This window comes from Anas acuta, chromosome 2 (genome assembly GCF_963932015.1).
Source record: "Anas acuta chromosome 2, bAnaAcu1.1, whole genome shotgun sequence".
In the NCBI taxonomy this organism is placed as follows: domain Eukaryota; kingdom Metazoa; phylum Chordata; class Aves; order Anseriformes; family Anatidae; genus Anas; species Anas acuta.
This window is the reverse complement of record NC_088980.1, coordinates 90,555,609-90,578,816: the sequence shown is the minus strand read 5'-3', so window position 1 is coordinate 90,578,816 and position 23,208 is coordinate 90,555,609. Positions and strand designations below refer to the sequence as shown.

General features: G+C 35.9%; 1 protein-coding gene across 7 annotated transcripts in view; it reads left to right on the top strand.

Moving 5' to 3' along the window:
- PTPN3 (protein tyrosine phosphatase non-receptor type 3) overlaps positions 1–23,208 on the top strand; it is a 163,842-nt gene that overhangs the window by 126,720 nt on the left and 13,914 nt on the right. For 6 of the 7 annotated variants that reach the window (XM_068671157.1, XM_068671159.1, XM_068671162.1 and 3 more), the window contains 6 exons: positions 5,719–5,875; positions 7,558–7,721; positions 10,426–10,516; positions 10,778–10,839; positions 12,161–12,307; positions 18,966–19,094. In XM_068671157.1, coding sequence (XP_068527258.1) covers positions 5,719–5,875; positions 7,558–7,721; positions 10,426–10,516; positions 10,778–10,839; positions 12,161–12,307; positions 18,966–19,094 — 750 coding nt within the window. The remainder of the gene's footprint in view (positions 1–5,718; positions 5,876–7,557; positions 7,722–10,425; positions 10,517–10,777; positions 10,840–12,160; positions 12,308–18,965; positions 19,095–23,208) is intronic. The other variant, XM_068671158.1, reaches the window with a different exon arrangement.

Below are 23,208 nucleotides of genomic sequence, written 5' to 3'. Positions count from 1 at the left end.
GATATGGCAAAGATCTGCAAGGTTTTTTGGAGCAATGTGCAACAGGTAGCAGGGGATTCCATTAAAAGAAGTATGGAGTATCAAATCAAGTTTGTGAAAGTCAGGTTGAAAATGAATGAATAGTAGTAGTTCTTTGGGCACGAGACACCTATGAAACTCCTTGACAAAGGATGCTGTGGTTAAAATAATTTTGTAGGGTGGTTAGGAGAGGATAAATGCTTGAGGGAACAACCTGTTGGCAGCTTGCTGTGGTCTGACTATTCAGTAACTAAAGAAATCCTTAATGCTAAAAACGCTAATAGGATGGGGGAATACTGAGGGCAGAGCAGGGGTTCAGGAGTGGGGAGCAGAGTATGTTCAGACATTGGAATGAGTTGCCTAGAGAGGTGGTGGAGTCACCATCCCTGGAGGTGTTGAAGGAAAGGTTGGACATGGTGTTTAGGGACATGGTTTAGTGGGTGATGTTGGTAGTAGGGTGATGGTTGGACCAGATGATCTTGGAGGTCTTTTCCAACCTTAGTGATTTTGTGTTTGCACTCATTTTGTTTTGCCATGGATATTTATTTATGGCAATTTTTCTGGACTACGTGTACATTCATCAAAATCAGTATAGCCGTTGAGTTCTTACGCTGAAATGTGAAATAATGATAGTGATATAACACTTTAACATTTTTCAAAATAAGTGGTTCTTAAGTTTGTGAAGATATGCATCTTATATTTTTATTTCACTCACCTTCTTCCAAAGTATATTTCCCAACTCTCATAAAACAATCTCAGTGTTAACTTGATAGGAGATAGTTGCGACTTAAACTTACAAGTCTGTTGCGCTCTACATATTAGAGACTCTTGAAATGTGATAAGCAGACACAGGGCTGATATCTGAATGTCATGATGTAAATCTAGCTAAAAGAAATTGTTTGAGAACTTGTATGCTGAAGCATTTAAGATTTGTGGCTTGACTTAACGCAGTACACAGCACTCTGTTATGAGCTACAATATTTGAATAGAAAAGTAATAGGAAATTATCATTATAACTTGAATTCATAAAGGGAAAATGAAACAGACCTTAAGGGTTTGAATTCAACCTGGCAAACTTCGTAAGGGTTATTTGAGATATTGAAGTGAATATAAGACAAGCAGGCTCATTTCACAATTAGTGAAGGAAAGATGCTTCTCCAGAGGCAGTGGTTATCCTTTGGCGGATCAGGTTGTCTTCTGGGAAGTATGGAAGTATTGATCTGTTTTTCTCTTTGTTGATTGGAAAAGGACTGTAATTCTAACTTAAAGGCTTCATTTAAGCATCTCCAATTAGTAACTGTAGGCATAGATAGAAGTGACCAATTAGCTTTCTAGACTAAAAGCAACAAGTGAGCAAGTTATCAAGGGTCAAGGGATAAACTGGAAACTTACACAACGCAGTATTCAATATTCAACAGCAGTGTTATATAAATCACACCATATTATATGAAGAGGAAAAAATAGAGAGCATAACAGTAGTAATGTTGATTATATAGTTTTCCATAAACTATATTTCACCTTCTCTTGACTATTTAATAAAATGTAATTGATATTTGAGAGTTTACGTAGTTATATGGAATGCATTTTTGGTTTACTTCAGCTTCATGGAACATCAGAGATGTCATTCCTTTATTGTATTTGCTGCTGTTTCAGCTTGTTCTGGATTCACACATTACCAAGCAAATTGTGCTCAGGGACACTATTTAATAATATTATTTGCCAAGAATATTTATGAGGTTTGTAGGTTACTTTTTTTTTCAATTTTCCTTCAAAAAGATTTGTCTTTTTTTTTTTTTTTTGTGGAAGAGAAGAAACTGTACTCACAAAATAAGGCAGTATTTTCCCTTTGGCATCCTAAAGTTGTGTGGGTTTGTTTTTTAAATTCGCTTCTACTACAGCAGTAATCTAGAGTGCTGGAAAAATTTGAGGACAGAATAGCAAAATGAGTCGCAAGAGAGCATAAATCTAAAGAACAACAACAACTTGCAACTGTTTTTTTTTTTTTTTTTTTAACAAAATTTCTGTACTGTTTTTTTTTTTTCCCTCCCACAAACAGTATTAATGTCCAAAGGTGATAAAGAAGTAGTTATGGTTGTATTTAATAAAACTTCTGACTGAAAAATAGTATGCATGCTTCTTGGGGCAATAACAAAGTGATTAGCATAAAATGAAACATTGGGTGTGTCAATAGGACAGGAAGCCTTTGACATAATTAATTGTCTGAAAAAGCTCTGTATCTGAAAAATCTACAAATTATGCTTACATTGAAAGAATTAATTCCCCTTTGAGATATATTTTATACAGTCAGATGATTCAAGCAAGAGAGCTGAGGCATTAACATGTCACATGATTAATATAGCTTCTTTGAGCATAGATATTCATCTTCTCCTGTAATAAAGAATAATAGCCAGCAACCAGCCAAGAATTCTAAATTATTGACAAATGTAGCAACTCAGAAACCATTCCTTCTGTATTTTTGTTGACTTCTTGACGCTCCTAGACTGACCAGATATGGTCTGTATGACTGATATGATCTTTATATCATTTATCTTCTCAGATATTACTAACAGCATTTTAGAGAGATTAAATCAATTGTTCATAGTCGCATTCTTCAGTCTTGCCTTCATAAATTATACAAAATATGGCAGGGACTCTTCTTGGGAACTGTGAATACCTGGTTAAATCAGTGTTGAAGGACACCGTTGCTGATTATAATTGTTCCTCTCTTTTCATGTCTTTCGTTCATCATTGACAATCTTCCATATCCTTTTTTCTTTAGAAAAAGTGGGGGAAAGCAATCTTAATTTTTTAAATAGATTTTTTAATCAGCTTTTCTATTTGGATTCTTTTCTTTTGCATACATCTTTGTTTTCTCTATCTTCCTTCTCTTCTCTCTTATCTGTTTTCTGGCACTTACACACATTTTAAATTTTCTTTAATTTTACTTTATTTTCTGACACAAACGGTTCCCAATTTATTTTCATCTCCATATCACTTTTTTTTCTAGCTCTGCATTTTTCTTCCTGTTGGTTCTATCATTATCACCTCTCCTTTCTGTCATCTTCTGTTTTTTACTTGGTAATGTAGTACATCACTTATAAACTTAGTTCAGGAGAGTTATCCATGCTTCCTGCAAGGCATAACCAGGATCAAGAGGAAAGGGCTAATTTAAGCGTCTTGTTCACATTTTGTTTCTTGATAGGACCAAAAACATTGGATGAACAAAGTTCAGGGAACCTGTGTTAGCATGAAGCCAATAGAGGGAACAACTATGAATACAGAAGAAGAGACTGAAATGGACTTAGGTCTCATTTATAAAAGATTTTAAATGGAGTATTTAAGTATATGATTCTTGTATAGCTGGTTACTTTCTAGACAAACTGAAAATTGAGATAGCAATGAAAATAGAATTGTTACGTAAGTTGATGCTCTTGTCAAAGTTTGTCTTGAATATGTCCAAGGTGGGAGACACTGCAGGCTCTGAGCAGCCTGCTCCAGTGCTCAGTCACCCTCACAGGAGGGAGGCCAAAAAAAAAAAAAGTGTTTCCTGATGTTCAAATAGAAACTTCTGTGTTTTAGTTCGTGCCCATTGCCTCTTGTCCTGGCTCTGGGCACCACTGAGAAGGGCCTGGCTCCTTCCACTCTGCACCCTCTCTTCAGGTATTAATATGCATTAATAAGATTCCCCACTGAGCCTTCTCTTCTCTAGACTAAACAATCCCAGCTCTCCCAGCCTTTCCTCATGCTCTGATCCTTTAATCAGCTTTGTATATCATAGAATCATAGAACGGTTTGGGTTGGAAGGGACCTTAAAGATCACCTAGTTCCATCCCACCTGCACGGGCTGGGATGCCACCCCTACATCAGGTTGCCCAGGGCCTCATCCAGTCTAGTCTTACCTCCAGGGATGGAGCATCCATGGTTTCTCTCAGCAGCCTGTTCCAGTGCCTCATAAGCCTCTGAGTGAAGAATTTTCTCCTAACCTCTAATCTAAATCTCCCCTCTTTTTAGTTTAAAACCATTCCCCCTTGTCCTGTTATTGTCTGCACAAGCAAAAAGTTTCTCTCCATCTTTTTTATAAGCCCCCTTTAAGTGTTGAAAAGTTGCAATGAGGTCACCCCAGAGCCTTCTCTTTACCAGGCTGAACATCTCCAGCTCTCTCACACTTCCTTCACAGGAGAGGTTCTCCAGCCCTCTGATCATCTTCATTGCCCTCTTCTGGACCCTCTCTAACAGCCCCACACCCTTCTTGTGCTGGGGGCCCCAGACCTGGACACAGCCCTCCAGGTGGGGCCTCACAAGGGCAGAGCAGAGGGTGTCAATCCCCTTCCTCCATCTGCTGGCCTCTCCTCTGTTGATGCAGCCCAGGATGCAGTTGGCCTTCTGAGCTGCTAGCACTCACTGCTGGCTCATGTCAAGCTTTTCGTCCACCAGAACCCCCAAGTCCTTCTCTTCAGGGCTGCTTTCAAAGAGTTCTTCTCCTAGTCTGTACTCTGACTGTACTCACTCATTCCTGGGATTGCCCTGGCCCAGGTGCAGCACCTTGCACTTGGCCTTGTTGAACCTCATTAGGTTCACATGGGCCCACTTCTCAAGCTTTTCCAGGCCCCACTAGATGGTGTCCCTTCCTTCTGTTGTATCAGCCACACCACTCAGTTTGGCATCAAATGCAAACTTGCTGAGGGTGCACTTGATCCCACTGTCTATGTCATTGATAAATATCTTAAACAGTACCAGTACCAGGACAGACCCCTGAGGGACACCACTTGTCACCAGCCCCTACCCTGATATAGAGCTATTGACCAAGACTCTCTGGGTGCAGCCTTCACGTTAATTCATCACTCAAGCCAATATCATTCTGGCCATGGCTTGAATTACTTTGTGCTGGATGCAAAGCTAAGTGTGCTAGCAAGTGTGGCAGAAAAATAAGCCAAACAAATGCTAGAGTACAGAAGATAAACTAAATTGCTGTATCCAAGGCAAGCTATAATGCAAGTTTTCAGTTGTAATGGGGAGAACCGTGTCCTTATGTTCTGTGCAGCACAGGTAGGTAACACTGAAATGTGTTGTAATTGCATAGTACTTGAGCATCGTAAATCAAATACTCAACTACATCAATTTATTAACACTCTAAGTGAATGAAATGGGGATATCATTTGATATCTACCAATTAAAAATCTGATAAATATCAAAAATACAAAATATGTATAAACTTCTTAAAATTGTAAAAAGAAATGCATGTCCAGGGAACGTCATGTTACTTAAATTATCCTTGGTTTAATAACCTCAGTCATATTTGGGCTTTTCGGTATTCTCTGCATAAAAAGTGAAGGATGTTTACTTAATAAGTCTGTCATTTTGTATGCTTAGAATGCTTTTTCCAGAAATTCATTTGCTGATGTTTAGTGTTTGAAATTTATATCTTTAAGAGCAATTTGCTAATGGCTATCTGATGAATACAAATTCTTTTTTTAGCTATTAGTATGCCGTTTGAACTGTTTCTCATCTTCATTGAGAGGCTTTGAAGCAACAAAAAGCTTTAGATCTTATTTCTTTGATAGAATTTCTGTAACAGAAGATGAAATTTTGTCAAGAGGACTCGGAAGAATTTGCTTGCGTGATGAACTTCATATACTGATTTGTTCTTCTTTACATGACTGGATGCAGTGACATTAATATGTTTCTTTGGTCTTGAAACAGGCTGATAAATGCATTCCAAAACTGAATGAAGGTGATCAAATAGTATTAATTAATGGACGAGATATCTCAGAGCACACGCATGACCAGGTGGTCATGTTCATAAAAGCCAGCAGAGAATCTCACACGAGAGAGCTTGCACTTTTGGTCAGGCGGAAAGGTAACTGGCCTTATTTTATTCAGTTTTAATGTATTTGAGACTGGTGTTCTTATGCTTGGTGGAATACCTTCTATTTAAGTACATGTGTTCTCAGTTCACTTGGAATATGTCCGTGCTAGAAAGTTCTCCCTGCATTTAAATTAGTATCATAAATAGTTTTAACTGGAGACTCTTTCCAGTGCAACAAAGATTCTGTCAAGTTAGAATTTCTTCTTATGTTTTTAGCTCTAAAAATCTACAAAGCAGCAAATGATTCCTTTCAAAAGTTCTTTTTGTAAATATAGCATAATTTTACAAATTTTTAATTGCGTGTTTGCAAATACCCATGAGCTGCTGTTGCCCAGCACGATTATGCTGCAAAACAAGTCAAATGAGCTTTTTTTAAATTCCTACAGTAGATGTTTTATGATGATAATGAGCTTGACCCATGCAGTCTACTCACTAAATTGCTGCTGGCAAACAAGACAGTCTGAAATATGTAGGGTCATAGGCCTTTATATGTAAAATACAGAGGACCAATCTTGTTCCATTTTGCTTGCTCCTATTTAAACACATGCAGATCCCAGGAGCTTTCAGATGAAGTGAAACTTCTGGTTTATTATTTACTTTCTTTAGGAGCTATGATGAGTCCTTAACACAAAGGTTTGCAAAGAGTTTCTGATTACATTATGACTTAAAAATCTGAAGGGATTATGCTTTGCTGGGAAACAGGAGGCAATAAAACCGCATAAATGTTACACGCCTCTGTAGCATTTACTTTATTTTAAATTTTGTATGTTCCTGGGAAGACAGATGTCTCTGTGTTTTGTTCTCCCTGAACATAGTCCTGCTCCTGTTATTGCAGGCCTCTCCAGTGACTCTGTGCAGTATTTAGTCTTTCCTTAACCTTTTTTTTAGTCCCCTTCCTACCTGCAGATAAGTCTCTTCTTAGCTAAAGATAACCTATGACTCCATGCCAGTCATTTGTATGGGCATGAGTCCAAACATCTCCCTAGTTTTGCACGTATGGGCCATTCTGAGCATTGCAGAGAATAACCACAGATGGACACATTCAGTGATACAATAGCTTTCACAGAGCAACAGAACTGGTGTGTAGCTTTTCATTAACATTTTTCACGTTCTTCAATATGTTAGCAAGGAGTATCATAGAAAACCGGCAATTTATTAAATCAGATCCCTCAGTTGTTAGTATAAGAGATTAGAAAACAGAATTCAGGTGCTCCTCTAGTGGAAAAGAAGTACAGTGTATGCTTGTGTTGATTTTACTGCGGGAGGTCCAAGCTTTTTTGAGATATTCCATTAATTAATTTCTAAATTGTTTTAGGCAAAACCAATTTAGTTTTCTCAATGGTTAATGTTGTGGGCTGTAAGTGTGTCCAAAAGTTCCATCTGCAAGACTAGATGGCAGCAAAAAAAAAATCTTTGCGTTTGGAAGTAGTGGTTTGCCATCATAGTTAGCTCCTTAAAGAGTTTCTTTTTCCTGAAAACCATGAGGACCTTTTACGCTTTCCCTTTTCTTCAGTAATATGGTATATAAAGAAAAGAAAGTCTGTTGCTGTTACTTGTTTTCTTGAGACCTTAAATTTGCAAATCTTGTTCTCGCAAGCTAGTAAATCTTAGTATGTGTTGTAAGCACATTAGTACCGTATGTAACAGATCTTAATTTTCAATGCATCTTTCAGTAGTTAAACAGTTTGTGGAGCCTAAATCAGAAGATGAAGTTGATTCCCAAAATCTCCCAGATTCTCTTCTTCCTATCTCTTCTGAATATGCTGATACTCTGGAGGAGTCTATGGAACAGCTAAGGAAAGGACTGGAAAGTGGGACAGTACTTATTCAGTTTGAGGTAGGTAATGCTCAACTTTCAAATGCTATTAATACAGACCAGTAGCTGTGACCATCAAGTAAAGTCAGGGCTTAATTAATTACAAAACTTATTGCTCCCTTTCGGTCTTATTTCAAGAGAACATAAATATGAGTTGCCCATCAGTTTCATCCTCCACTGCAAGAGAAAGAGGAGAATGAGTTATCAGACTTGTATAAAACATTGCCTGCTGAGAAAAATGTTTTAATTAACAAGTTTCTAGCTCAAGTACCCAAAGCTCCCTAAATGTTGTGTTTTTTTTTTTTTTTATTGAGTACAATAGCAGAGTTGACAGAGGATAGTCTTGTACTTTGTTTCTTTTCCCATGCTGCTCAGTGAAGTTTCTGAAACCTTTTATAACCTAACTTGATTTTTCACATTCTCATATTTCACTGCCTTTCATGGAGTAACAGCAGCAACTTGACTGCTCCTGTTCTTCTTCTCTTAGAGACTGATATGAAAGTTTGTGATGTTAAGTTATATTTGAGGTTTGTAATGTGCAGTCTGTGATATTTTTCCATAGCAATTCAAAACATTGATGGTTACTTCATGGGCAAGTTACTTTGCGGGTGAGGTTCCCCCGTATGTGGGATAAGACTTGGCTGAACTGCTGTATAGATTAATTCATTAATGTTTGTTATGTCCTACAACATGTCAGCAGAGAATATCCTAGAAAACTGACTAACAAAATGTAGTTTATTAAAATAGTTCGTCAGTGTTAGCAAAAGAAATGAGAAAAGATAACTCAGTTCCTTCTCTAGTGGAAATAAATTATAATGTGCGTGTGTTTGTGTTCATTTAGCTATTGGGGATCCAAACATTTATTGTAACTTTGGAGAAACCCTGCTTGTTGTTATCTATTAATTTCACATAGTTGAAGTCTGGCATAATCCTTTCTGACTCTGGAAGCTTGTAGAACAGCGGTGCCTTCTTTCCTCATTTTTTTATGTTTTTCCTTTGTTGTTACAAATGCCATGAGATTTAATGGTGACTGCTGAAGAGTTGTGGTGTTATTTATTATATAACCACTCCTTTTATGAGGACTGCTTTGTTTCCAAAATTTCCAAGAGTTAAGATCCCACCCTTTTTCTAAAAAAAATAAATTCTGGACTCCATAGTTTATATCGGCTTACCAAAATCCACAGCAGTAGTTGCAATGTTGTAGTAACAAGTTTGTTAGCTACTGAAACAGCAACTCGAAAGATATCAGCCAGCCTTTAAATGCGCTTATTGTGCATAAATTTAGTCAACAACTTTGACAATGTTTCTTTAATAATCTTCATAGAATGTTTCATTCTTTATGACAACTTTTTTTTTTTCCTGATAGCATTTCTAAAAGGATATTCTTGATGTTACAAAAAATACAGAACCCTTTTGTAATGTAATAAACTTACTTTAGTGATAGCTTAGCAATCTCTTTTTCTTTCAATTCATTGTTTAGTGGCCTTCAGAAGCAGAGACAATTGCAACATCTCTCATCAGCTTTGGTAATTCTCACAATCTCCATTCATGTTAGTAAAATAGAGAATAATTATTTAGTACATTATCACATATAAGGTTTTTCCAGAACATATTCCTATAATTATAATTTATGTCCAGTTAAGCAGAATTTAACAAATCTGTCAATGATATATGACCTTTTTGTTAGGCAACAGCAACAAAACTCCAGAACTGTTACTTAACATTAAATTATTCTTCATTGTCTTCCACAAAATGTAGAAATCTTAACTTGACTCAGGTAAAATGGAACATAAACTATAAGTAATTGAAGCTGTTTGATTGCTGCATAGCCTCCTTCCTCGCTCATGCTGTGCAGTTGAAAAATATGGTGAGCCATGATCCTGCGACCCAGCATTCAGCAAGACTTTCAATAGAATATATTTTTTATGTTATTCCCTTTGTCTTAAAGTAGGGGATTTTAGCATCCTATTGGTTTCACTTAATTTTATGTGTGAAACCATATTTGAAATCTTTAAACATGAAAGATGCAATTACATCTTTGGCACAGCCGGGTTACTCATTTGTAAGTTGCTTTCATGTATATTTAATACAGCAAAACTGTAATTGTATAATTGCATTTCTTGATTTGTTGTTGTTGTGTTTTTCCTCCTGTACCCTTCATTGCCTTAAACCATGCTCTCAATGCATTTTGATCTTAAAATTTGTTTTTGGTATAATGTATATGTTCGCGCATTCACTTCAGTTAAAATTTGTGAGGTAGAGCATGACCCAAAAGAAAGGAAGTCACGTATTAAGAGACTGTGATGCATTAAAGATTTGCGTTTTCAAATATTTGCAGGGTTGAATGTGGTAGTTTTTGTCCAGAAAATGTTTGAATTTTTGTATTACAGTTGACTCCAAGAAATATCGGTCCGTATTTTTTTTCTTCTGATGTTTTTTATTGCTCAGTTCTTCCACACTCATTCACAGTTTTACTTCTAGCCCTCCCACAATTGTGTGGTACATCTTATAAGACAAAGAAGACTTTGCAAGGAAGCGGTCTATGTATATCAGTGATTTGCATATTTTCTCTCTTTTCCTAGAAATTCTTCTAGAGATGATGATGGACTAGGAATAATAGAAATTATTTTCACATAAAAAGATAGACACATATAAATAAAACTCAGGGAATTTTGCACAATTGTATCCCTCAAAAACTCACCTATTTTTAAATTCTGCCTTGCAGCAACTTTATAGAAAGAAACCCGGGTTGGCTGTTACGTGTGCAAAGGTACCTCAGAATATGGACAAGAATCGATACAAAGATGTTCTACCTTGTGAGTATTACATACAGACTTTTTGCATATTTTTGTACTCTAAATGATAGTTTATAAGACTGTTGTATTTAATTTCTTTGTAAAGATTTAATTATATTATCCAAGTTATATAAATGTTCATTTTATTTTCTAAAAGATCTATTTTGTTTTGTAACATGCTGTTTATGTCTGCAATTCCTCATTTTTTTGACTTAATAAAAAGGAAGCATGACCCATAATTTCTAATTTAATTCCTTCTTTATTTTATTTTTTTGTGTGCAGATGATGCCACCAGGATAATACTGCAGGGAGATGAAGATTACATTAATGCGAATTATGTGAATGTAAGTCATACAGAGACCTGCATTTGTTCACCTTCTATATTACAATAGCAGACTAAATTTAGCCTTTTTTAAGGAATAAGGGTTATTCATTTTATATTTTGGGGATTCATAAATGTAAAAGATGTGTAGATACATAATGTAAAAGAGGAGATTTCTCTTGTGAAACAGGTGGTCACTCTGATACACAACAGATAAAAGCACATGCAATCCACCATAATTACTGCATGACACTAATTTTGTGGATTTAATATCTAGCTCCTTATGTAGACCTGAGAAAATGGGCAACATTCCAGACTAAGCTTTATTTTTTAATAATATTTTTAATGAAAATGGTCTTCAGATTTTTGTCTTGTGGCTGTGAATAATGATTCATTAAATTGATGAAACAGAACAGTCAACTTTTGTAGCTTTTTGTTAGTTACTGAAAGTGTTTTCCTATCTGATCAATGTCTTGGAGATTAAAAATAGTTTAGCATTGCTTAAATTAGGTATTTTGTCAACTTTAATTTCTCAATAAATACCTCAGAAAGCTTGAAAGTGTGTGAACTGTTCTTGTCTGTCAATCACATTTTCCAACCTGTTGTTTTTCTGATAGCCTTTGACTATATATTTTAAAATAAACCTTTCCAAATTAGCTTGTTAGCTAATTTAGGTATTAGGACCAATCTTTTTCAAAATGTAGGTGAAATCTGTAATTTTGATTCAGCTCTTTCTGTAAATAATTTTTCTCTATTTTGTAAATTCTGAGGCTGTCTCCTATAACTTAAAACTAAGCTTTTTTCCTGTAGAACCACTTAGAGCCTATCAGCTATACTATAAAGGGTCCAGAAGAGAAACCAGAACTCTAGTTGCCTAAATCACATGTTTAAGATGGGAGACAAGGAAAAGAGGGGGGAGAGAATGTGTATCAGATACATTTGAGAAAGAACAAACTATTAACTTACTGCACATTAACTATTACATTGCTTTTGCTAGTGCACCTTTGATATACCTTGCCTTACAAGATATTCATTACTAAATATTAAAGAAAACATTGAAAGCTTTGCAGTTTCAAGTTTTGAAATACATTTTCAGTATTAATTAGCTCTTCCTATTTCAGTTGAAGGGAGGTAGTATTTATAGTATAAAATTTGTTTAAATTAAATTTTTGAAGAGTATCACATAATAAATTGTGATCTTGATGGTCTTCTTGCTCATCTCATATTCTTAATCTTTCATAACAACATGCTCTGTTTGAATGAAACTCTGAATATTAAAAAAAAAAAAAGGCACTAATTGAGTAGTGAGAACAATTTTACATAAGGCATTTTTCTCCTTACAGATGGAAATTCCTTCTGTGGGCATTGTGAACAGGTACATTGCTACACAAGGACCTCTTCCTCACACATGTGCACACTTCTGGCAAGTGGTCTGGGATCACAAGCTGTCGCTGATTATTATGTTAACAACTCTCACAGAACGAGGACGGGTAAGTATATTCAGGTTCTTTGTATGCTGAAGAAATATACTATGCCTTCAAACTATTTCTCACATTGTTATGATTAAATAATCCTAAAATAGGCCACCTTATTCTGTTGAATCATTCCTCTGAAGGCCAGGCTTTCTGAATTACTTAGAGGAAGAGATTTTTTTTTTTTTTTTTTTCTGTTAAGTTTCTTTGAAAACAAACCAGCTATCAGATAAACAGAAATCACTGCACTGAGTCGGACTTTGTTGATCAGCCAGCTATTGCATGCTGTCCTTTCCCATAAGAACTGAGCTCCATGTTGCAGTGACCCAGTGGTTCAGCACATGTCTGGAAATTTTGAGCACATTGAGCAGAACTTCCAGCATGGCTTAAACCAGAATCTGCCATTTCACTACTGACTAAATTAAGCATGTTAGTGGTCAGAATATAACCTGCTTGCTTTTACTTAAGTCAAAGGTTCTTTCCTAAAATTGCTCTAATTCCTCTAATTCTGCTTAAATTTTAGCGTTCAAGTAGTTTCAGAATAATACAGTGAAAATTAAAGCAATATCTCTTGAAATTTGTTGTAGTTTGAGTTAAGGAGTCCTTTTTAGTTTTAAAGATCAGCTTTTTAAAAAACTTTTTAAAGGTTTTAAGTGATTAAAGAAAGTAATTGCTTTCGAAGTTTCAGAAGCTAAAAACTGAACTGTGGGAAAGGTGATGTTTGGGTGCCTTTACCTTAGCATTTATCTTTATTTCCTGTATCTATTTTACACTATCAACTTTACCTGGCATCCCAGTCAAAAACTAATGGTTTTATAATGCAAGAGATCAAATACTTGAGGTCCTAAATAGCTTCATGATTGAGAAGGAACACTTAAACAATGTAATTCCTCATCAAAGTGTATGCAAGAAGTGTAAAAGCTGAAAAGAATAAATTTGAACTACAGTCAGACCACACAGCTATTCATTTCAGGCTGGAAATGAGGAGACATTTCTTCTCAGAAAGAGCAGTCAGGCATTGGAACGGGTTGCCCAGGGAAGTGGTGGAGTCACCGTCCCTGGCGCTGAGTGACATGGTTTAGTGGGTGACATTGGTGGTAGGGTGATGGTTGGACCAGATGGTCTTGGAGGTTTTTCTAACCTTAATGATTCTGTGATTCATAGAGACAGACATTTTTGGACATCATCTGGCACAAAAATGCTCTCTTATCTTTCCTCTGTATTGCAATCAAAATAACTTCCTTTTCTTAAGAAGAAGCACAGGCCAATATTTGTCTGTACTTTTCTCAGTGAGTTGGAACTTTCAAGGCAATTTGCAGCTAACTTCTAACCATCCTGCCTTTGCATTGAAGTACCATGTGCTTTCTGAGTTTTGTTTACATTCAGATGTGACCACAGTTTGTGGGTGAATTTTTAGAGACAGAAAAAGATGCACAACTTTGCCAGAATATCCCTATTGGCAAATGCCATGCCTCTTTTCAAGCCCCAGAGATCTTATATTCTAGATCTACGTATCTATTTTCAACAGTGTTAAGATTTAAAGCATGGGATTAAAAAAAAAAAATTCAGTAAAGTTCCTTTTTTTTTTTTTTTTTTTTTTTTTTTGGAGAAATGGCTGCACTATATTTTGACTTAGGTTGAAAGGAGAAATGAGACTATTACAGTAAAAGTTATGGGCATAGTAATTAAAATTTGAATAATTTATTTTTGTAAGTCATTGAAAACTTTTTAGGAAAAAGGCAGAATGAACAAATGGTAAAATTTAAAAATTTTCAGTCTCAGCTGTAGTAGTTAAAAATAAATAAATAACACACTTAACAGACTGGTAGGCTTAAAGGTTAAGCCATTATGGGAGTGTATGAAATGAGTGTGAGGCAGAGGGTAGATTACACTTTCCTGCATCAGTGAGTATGTTTCTGGGCCTATGTTTATAACTCCAGCATTTTGACAAAGTTAGTTCTTTAAGAGATCTGTCTTCAGTCTTACATCTGACATTTAAAAAAAAAAAAAAAAAAAAAAATGCTCATGTTGCTTATCTTCCACAAATGACACTCAGAAGAACTAAAGTTGTTCATCAGTTCTTCTCGTTTCTTTGCTCAGTTTGCCCTAGAAAAATGTGAAGAGCATCTTTCATTATGTGACCCAGTTACTGCATACTATTGTCCCTACAGTAACTTTCTGTAAAGTATTCTTGCTGCAAGTGTTTATAAGCATCATTGTGTGTTAAAAATATTTTCACATTAAAACACAAAATGTTGTCAAATGGAAAAGACTTTTTTCCCGTTCAGTGACTTGCTGTCAAAAACTGAAGTTGTGCATAGCTCTTAGTGGCATGAAAGAGGTATTAACCTGAGCTGAGGAAGTTGTCTTTACCTAGGGTTGTTTCATTTCCTTCATCACTTTCTTTCAGGGGTAGGGGACAGGAAACCGTTCTTAAGGATGCAGCTGGATAAGTACCAGGCATGCTGTACTTCTGGAGGAGTGCATGTTAAGGAGTGACAGAGTGCTGTTATTATTTTTCCTGCTTGCTCTTCCTGTGCAGACTGAGTTATCTCTTAGGGTCCCCAGAAACAGAGCATGCCTTGCTCTTGCCTTCAGCCATGAGACTGCAGTAGTGTAAGAGGGGGGGAACAGACTGGTTTGCACTTCTGCTTGCTTTTTCTCACTAGCACAATGTAGTTGGGCTCTGCTGAAGTTTCCTACCTACTGTTAACTATAGAAACAGTGTTCTTACAACACTAGTAGTTCATCTAATTACTATTCAATGTTTATGATATATGTAACTTATTATAATTAATATTTGTAATAAGCCATTTATGCAGTCCAGTATGATCTCGCTTTAAGGTTAAACAGCCTTATTGAAAGTTTAACTGGGTCCCACTGGTATAAACTGAAATCTGTATAGTTTTCTGAACAGTGACCTTGGTGAGCATTGATCATCATTGATTTAGTAATGCAGTTTGTATAGATGATCGTGGTCATGGAAAAGTCTGTCATGTCCTTCTGTTGAAAGGAAAGCATTAGATACAGTTATTTAGGGCTCTGCTGAGGCAAGTCTTAAACACTCCCAGGAATGGATATGCCATCGCTTGTTTGGACCTAAGAAGTGCCATTGTTTAATTGTCGTTTCACATATTCCAAGGTTAATTGTTCTTAATAGTGAATAATTTTATTCTTGTATCCTGGAAGGATTTCCCCCTGAAGCAACCTCTGCCTGTTGTTTATTGACCTGTCACTGCACATCCTTGTGAAGACAGCACAGCTTTTTGTATAACTACCTTTTAGATATTGAATACCTGCTTAAATCCCTCTGGATTTTATTCTCTAGACTGAACAAGTCCAGTTTCTATAACCTTTCTTCATATGTTAAGTTACCCAATCCTTTCCTGATCTAGGTGGCCCTCGGCTGGATCCTCTCTGTTTTTTCGTGTCTCTTGCAGTGGCATACATTCTCTATTGATTGTATATCCATACTGAGACTTTACTTACATTTACAAGAAAAGCAAGGTCTGTTAAGATTTTCTTCACTAAGTGATTTACAGCTTGGTCTTGTACTTCATTTTCATATAGTAGCTTTTAAAGTTTCAAAACATATTTTTATATATAGATCTTAAAGTTGTGGAAATAGGCATATAGATGTAGACTGCGTTTTGGGGAAATAAATACTTTAATTTTCTTCTTTTGAGTCACACCAAACCTGGAAGACTTGCAAGGGGTTGTTTTGCCTTTCCTGAAGATGTCTACTTTTAATAACTGGTTCATACACATTTTCAATTTTTAGTTTATTCTGTGGTAAAACCATCCAGAAGAGCTGGACTTAGCACTTCCTGACCGTTTGTGTAGACAAGAAAATTGTCAGTGCTCTGTTTCAGTGAGTTCAGCTCAACTCTTCCTCTTTCTCTAACCGTATGACCTAGACCTTCTCCTCCCTTTCCCTTCTTTGATGAAAACAAGTACAGATTTTTGACCTTTCATGCAGTGTCCCAACCATTTCCACTGCTAAAACTGAATTAACAAGCTTCTTTGGTTGCGGCTAACTTTGTATAGATAGATGTGTGTGTAACTGCATGCAGCTCCTAAGTCTCACAGACCACGTTTGCCCTATGCAGCCTAGCTTCTAATGTGTTTAAGGCACGCTTTACCAGTTAGGAACCACTGTGATGAAGCTGAATATGATTTTAAAGCTGCTCGGTATCTTCCAGGGAATCTTAATCAGGTTCCCTTATGCACTTCAAAAGCAATATTCTCTGCACAGACCTGAAAAATAGAAAGCCACAGCCTTAACTGAAGTGGAAACTAGATCCACAGCATTCCCACCAGCTTGTACATGATCTGCATCTACCTGCTCAGTGAAGTTCCATGCAGCTGACTGGAAAAACATTCAACACAGAGCAGGAATAATACATTTTACAGAGTGCTTTAAGCAGTTTATTTCTTTTAGGGCTATCCTGGTGTGTCGTGCTGAGGGAAAACCTGGACTAGCGTATTCGTGTTTTTTTTTTCTTGCACTTTTTTTGTTGGCATAGTATTTGGTAGCGTTTATCTCTCTGTAATTGAAATCCTATGACCACTTTGTAGAACTTTATACCAGTCTGATCAAGTCTCCAACTGCACTGTTCTGCAATACAGAGCTCTGATACTCATTCAGTGTTTGTGATGGAATGTAAATTAGAAATGTGCTCATCGAACTTTGCCCTGCTTTTCAAATCAAACCATTTGAATAGAGCAGTAAGCAGTGTATGCCAGAAACTGATATGCTTATCAGTTTTGAAGTGTAAATCCTAAAGAAAGTGGGAGAAGGACTAGACTGCTCTGACTGCTCATACTGACATCCTACAAAAACTGAATCTTCTTAACAATCATCTATGGAAAAATTGGGTCAGGGGAAAGAGGAGCTAAGCCTGTACCTCTAACTTTGGAAAGAACAAATGATGGTAGTTTGTCAGTATGACTGGCAGTAGTCTTAGTAGTCTTAGGGTCTTAGATACTGTCAAGGTTTTGATTCTGAATGAAAGAGAACAGAGGAGAACGGTGATAGTGTAGTATACTGCAGAAGAGAAGATAAGAGGTAGAGAAAATGAGATATGCCCAAAGAGAGAATATGTGTTTGAAGTGGTAGACTAAGCTAGTTAGCTAGGCAGTGGCACTTTTTTAATGACACTAGAGGGTCAAGATTGCATTTTTCAAGGCCAATAGATGGATGTTCTTGTAAATGAAGTGGGATTTGATGAATGCCCGAGCAGGTGTCATCTGAAGATGAATGTAAAGGAAATATATAGCACCGTGTGAGATTTATAGATACAACTTTCCCTTCAACTTTTATCTTGTCTTTCTCATACAAAAGAAAAATTGCCATCCCCTTTAAAAAAAAAAAAAGGGGGGGGGGGAGGGGGAAGGAGGAAAACCACTGAAATATATTAATTTTTTTCTCTGCTACCCTCATGATCAGGACTTTACAGCTGATTAAAAGAGGGTGTTAAAGCCTTTTTATGACAGAACACTGAAACAAAAACCCTAAATCACCAGTGAATCCCAGAACTTCAGACTGCCACACTCTCACTATCTACACTAGCTGGTATACCTATTCCATTTACCAGTACATTTACTTTCTCAATGCTTCTTGGAGTTGGAAGACCTCCTTGTAATTACTTCCATGCACATGAGCACCCACTAAAGTTAACTGCATTAATGATTCTGATCCTGGACACTGGTTTTGTTTTCAGGGAATATCTCAATTTTCACGTATCTTTAAATCTGACTTTTATATGTAACAGTGCATTGTTTATCATTTTGGTGAAATATCATTGTTTATATGAAATCTTGAAGTAGCACTCAGATGTTTGAAGCCCAACTCATATTTGAAAAGCAAATTTCCCTGACTTAATAAAAAATATTTTGCAGGGCTTCTTCTCACATCAACATAATGTTGATGACTTTTGTTAGGCATTAAACAATAAATACTTCATTTTTTTTATTCCCTTACACTAAATTCAGTCCTGAAGGTATCTCTGGAGATACCGTTCCACCTATCTGCTTAAAAGAGGTAACTCTGAAATCCATGTAGATTGCACAAGGCCACGTTAGTTAAGTTTTGGTTATTTCAGGGGATGGAGATTCCACAGCGTCTTTTAGCAGCTTGTTTTTGTGCTTCACCATCCTCACCATTTTTTATTTTTTTTGCCAACATCTAATCAGAATTTTCCTTCTTGCACCTTTATTCAGTCATCTATTGACCTTGCATTACACACTTCTGGGAGCGTCTGTCTTCACCACAACCTGCTATTTGGTAGCTGAAGATACCAATAAATCCTCCACACCCCGCCCCCCCCCCCCCCCCCCAACACACACATACACACACAGGCTTTCCATGTTAAGATGGAACAAGTCCATGTTTCTCCTCCTAACTTATTCTTTGAGAAATTGTTTTCAGAGATGACTGTTCAATACAAGACAGAAAGCTTTTATTTTATATCCTTTTTTTAATTATTATTATAAATGTCTAAAGCCATAAGTTTATAGAGAGTTTAGCCTGTCACGTTAGTTTCCAATTTGGATGTAAACACTTCACCAACAAACCAGAAAAGTTGCTCCTTTAATTCTGTAAAACACAGCATAGGTGGGAAGTTTAGAAACGGAAGTACTTGACATGTACTTAATTTTCCTTTTGTCTTTACAGACGAAATGTCATCAGTATTGGCCTGATCCACCAGATGTAATGGAATATGGCAGCTTTCGTGTCAAATGCCACTCTGAAGATTGTACAATTGCATATGTTATTAGAGAAATGGTAGTTACAAATGTTGAGGTAAGTGCCTGCTGTCTTAAATTACGTCCAAGCAAGCTGAATGAATACCTATGTAGATAGGTAGATATAGACTGGGAGTATGTGTATACTCATCTGTGTGAAATATATGCATTTCATAAAAGATATGTGTATACATAAAATGAATCAACATCGTATGGTTATTTCTATAGAGCTTCCTGAAAACATACTTTTTGAAGGGTTACATGGTTTCATAATATGTTAATCCATTATGCTGTAGAGGTACCGTGATGAGCTTCATAAAGAAGTTTGGTGCTTCTCTGTAAACATTGTTGCAGTCACTGACTCTTCACAAATATTTAGATTTTGAATGAGATTTTTCTCTAAATAACCATGCTCTTTCAAGGTTGAAATATGGGGCACTTGGCTAATGGCACATGTGGCTAGAATAGCTAGTAACGAAGCAAATCCAAATGATGTGAATTTTAGAGAAGACAGAGTTTTACCATCTCCTTTTTATTATCTTTCATCACAGTTTAAAACTCCTTAGCTTGTAATGTATTTTGCTAATGAGAGGGCTATAAAGCAAAGCAGAAGTGAAATACATGGAGTATTTCTTACATATGATCTATGTATGTATGTTGTAAAGGTCATGTTTGGATCACATCTATATCTCCCACAACCTGAATATAGGGTCTGAAGTTTGGCTTTTGTTCATAAGTTCTCCTGCATTCTTACGTATTTCCCTCTATCTCTTTTCCAAAATTCTGTGGTCACAAATATTTTCTAAAAAGTTGAATGGTTTATGCTATCATAAGATACTTGTATAAGAAATCACTGAACTGACCAAATGCTAATCTACAGTTTTAGTACTAGTCAATCTTCTGTGTGATTGTGCTTTAGTATTACCAGAGTTGCTAGTATTAACAAAAAAAAAAAAAAAGTGTTAAAGTGCAATGTTTATTGGCATTCTTACAGCAAGATCACCAGTCCTGTAGTCTCATAAATTTGTAACTGAATCAATTGAATCTTGACAGTGCACGTAAATTTGTCTTAATGTGATTCTGATTTCTGTTGTAGTCCTAACTATGCAAGATACTAGTGCTTACACTATTCAAAGATCTTTCAGTTAGGATTGTTTACAGTCTCGGTTTCTAGTTATGAGAAACCATCCAGTCAAGGAGCAATAGCCAAACTTCTATTCGCTGTCATTCAAATTAATGGATTGCAAATTAAATTTGGTTAGGTAATTCTTCTCCCCTCCAATGCTTCTTCCTGGCCAGTGTTTATCACTGTTTTAACAATTTTGAGTAAATTCACTAGTATTCAGTATGTGTTTGCATTTCTAGTGTGTTGTTACTAGTATCTGGTATGTAACAATCCTGTCGAATTTTTTTCATAAAAGTTTTTTTTTGAGATAAAGGTAAAGCTTAGTGTGCTTTTTCAGATATACTAACAGATTTGATAGTACAAGGACCTCATACTCAAAGTTGTCCCAGGGAAACTATCGGTTGAGAACATCATTTCTAATGCAAAGGCATATGCTTGCTCAGAGTATTTTCATGAGACAAAATGGTATGATTTTAAAAATTATTTCTTCTAATAACTCTAAAAAGCTAGGCCTAGGTGGATGCATTTTTTTTGTTGTTGTTGTTGGAGAGGAGATTGTTTTGATTGCATTCTGTTTTTAAATCCCTTTTTCCACTAAGGGCAAGTTTGCTTATACAGTTAAATGGAGTGGCCACACTCAAGCACTCATCATCCAGCTACCCAATGCAGTAAAAACAGGACTCTAATAAGTGGAAGCCTTGTGTGAATTCAATATTTCAGATGAGCAATGTACAAAGACTTTTATTTCAAAATCTAGTGAAAGAAACTCTTTGAAACACTTAAGTATCTTGAAGTATCTCCTTGTTTTACATACCATTTGACATTTGAGCTGCCTTTTTAAAGCTGATCAAACATATTCTCCTGGGAGCATCTTCTGCTTAAAAGTAGAATTTGCAAAGCTTTATGTGTGCTCTCTGTCACAAATATTGTTGTTGGATTCTTTGAAAAATACATAAAAGTCATCTGAATTCAAATCAGGGTTTTATTAGTCCCTGAGTTAATGTGAGCATCATTGGATTGGTCTTTATGAAGTAGCTTTTAGTAGTAAGATGGATAAAGCTTCAAACCTCACAAGAGACTTGCTTCCTGTTGGAAAGGCATATTTGTGAAAGAGTTTCCTGTGGATTAAGTTGCACAGGTTTCTAATTTGCCTTAAGGGAAAATAGCTAAAAAGAGAAGTTTATGAAATGATGCCCTTGGCCTTTTGTTCACATTTGTTTGGAAGACTTGAGGAACAAGAAACTTCCTAGGACTTTTCTGACACAGTTTATCTTGGTGCTTCTTCACCTGTAATTGAAGATCAGCAAGTGACTGCAGATCTATGAAGTACTTGGAGCTTTTCTAAGCCTTGTGATATTAAATATGGTTTAATTTCTGGCCCTTCTGTTTTCCAGACCAAGATTGAAATCTATCTTATAGTAAAAGAAAGAGAAAGCATATAAAGAACTACGTTGTTTTTAAATTTTATTTTATTTTTTATTTTTTTCTTTTTTTTTTAAAAAAAAAAGCAACTTCAAAACATTTTTGGTCCATTTGTTCTGATTCCCCAAGGAGAGAAATTGTGTAGTGCAAGTGCTAAATTCATCACACAGCGCACTATTTTGTAAAACAAGATAATAGGTTACTTTTAATCATTCAAAAAAAAAAAAATAGAATGAGAAGCCTGAGGAAATCTTTCATTCAGTTTCCTCAAAGATAATTGCCTTACAGCATACCAACCTCTTCAATTGTAGACAGTTATATTTTGAGCATTTTTTTCTGGTTTCCTCTGCCTTTAAACAAGCATTTTTCCTGATTTCAGTTAAGTTTAACTAGAACCCAGCTGTGAAACCTAACAAGGCCATGAAGACAATGCTTGCTGAAGCATATTATTCAAAGAGCTTGAAATAAGAAGAAATGTTGCAGGTTTTTTTTTTATTATTATTCTGCCACATCTTGTTAGTTATTTCCAAAGTGCCCTGTCATTCTCCCACCTGATTTGTTTTATTAACTCAAATAAATCATTCAACCGAAAAGAAAAGAATTCAATGTTAAAAAATGGATTTAATTTAATCCTTTAAAGACCAATTACACCACTGCCATAATAACGAGTGAGCACCACAGGAGAGCACTGACAACCCGAGTCAAGATGATTAATTAAGACAATTCCTTGTGTCATAATATGGACTGCTTAACGTGATTGCGCAGACGATGACAATGCAAATAGAGGGATTTGGGGAGAAAAGCTTCTGTTTAATTTAAAAGCTATCACTTTCCATTGGCATCACAATGATAGAGAAGGTGGTTTGAAGGAAAAGGAAATAAATTGAAGTAGCAATTCAAAGAAATTGAAAATTAGGCATAAATTCACTTTGCTAAGGAAGGATATTGCTGTTTGCTGAAAGAAGGTAAAATTGCAAGGCAAAGAACAAGTGGTATCTTTCTATTTATGAATGACCAGCATGAAGGCTTTCTAGTGATTGCATTAAATTCATATTAGGTGAAACAGATAACGTAGATAAGCAACACTTTCTGCTGTAAACAGCTGAAAATAGAATCTTTGTAATTTTTTAGAGATCTTAATTGTTTAGGCTTAGGCATTGCATGTCATATGGCAATTTGAGGGAAAAGTTAGGTTTGTTCATGTTACAGATTCTTGCAAAAGTTTCAGCGAAACAACCTATCCACACATTAAACAAGACCTTGTATTTTTGTTCCAATGAAATCTGTATAAATTTGACAGTGTCACAACTGTCTTGAACAAACCTGCTGCACTGCAGAGGTACTTCAAATATGAAGTGTCTGGTCCGGGTGTATTCTTTTCTGTCAAATACTCATGGTAGAAGAAAATAAGTTGGTTTTGAATGGTAAAGATTTGAAGAACAAGAGTAGGTTAAAAGTTTTATAGCAGGGGTGTCAAGAGGCATAATGAGACAGGAACTGAAACTAAGCCTTAAGACTGATCATTGAGTTTCAGCTTTCAAGATATTTGTGAAGCCCATTAGCAAAGAGCATAGCTTTTTCTTGCTTAGAAAATAGGTCCTTAGATAATAGGACCATTTTAAGG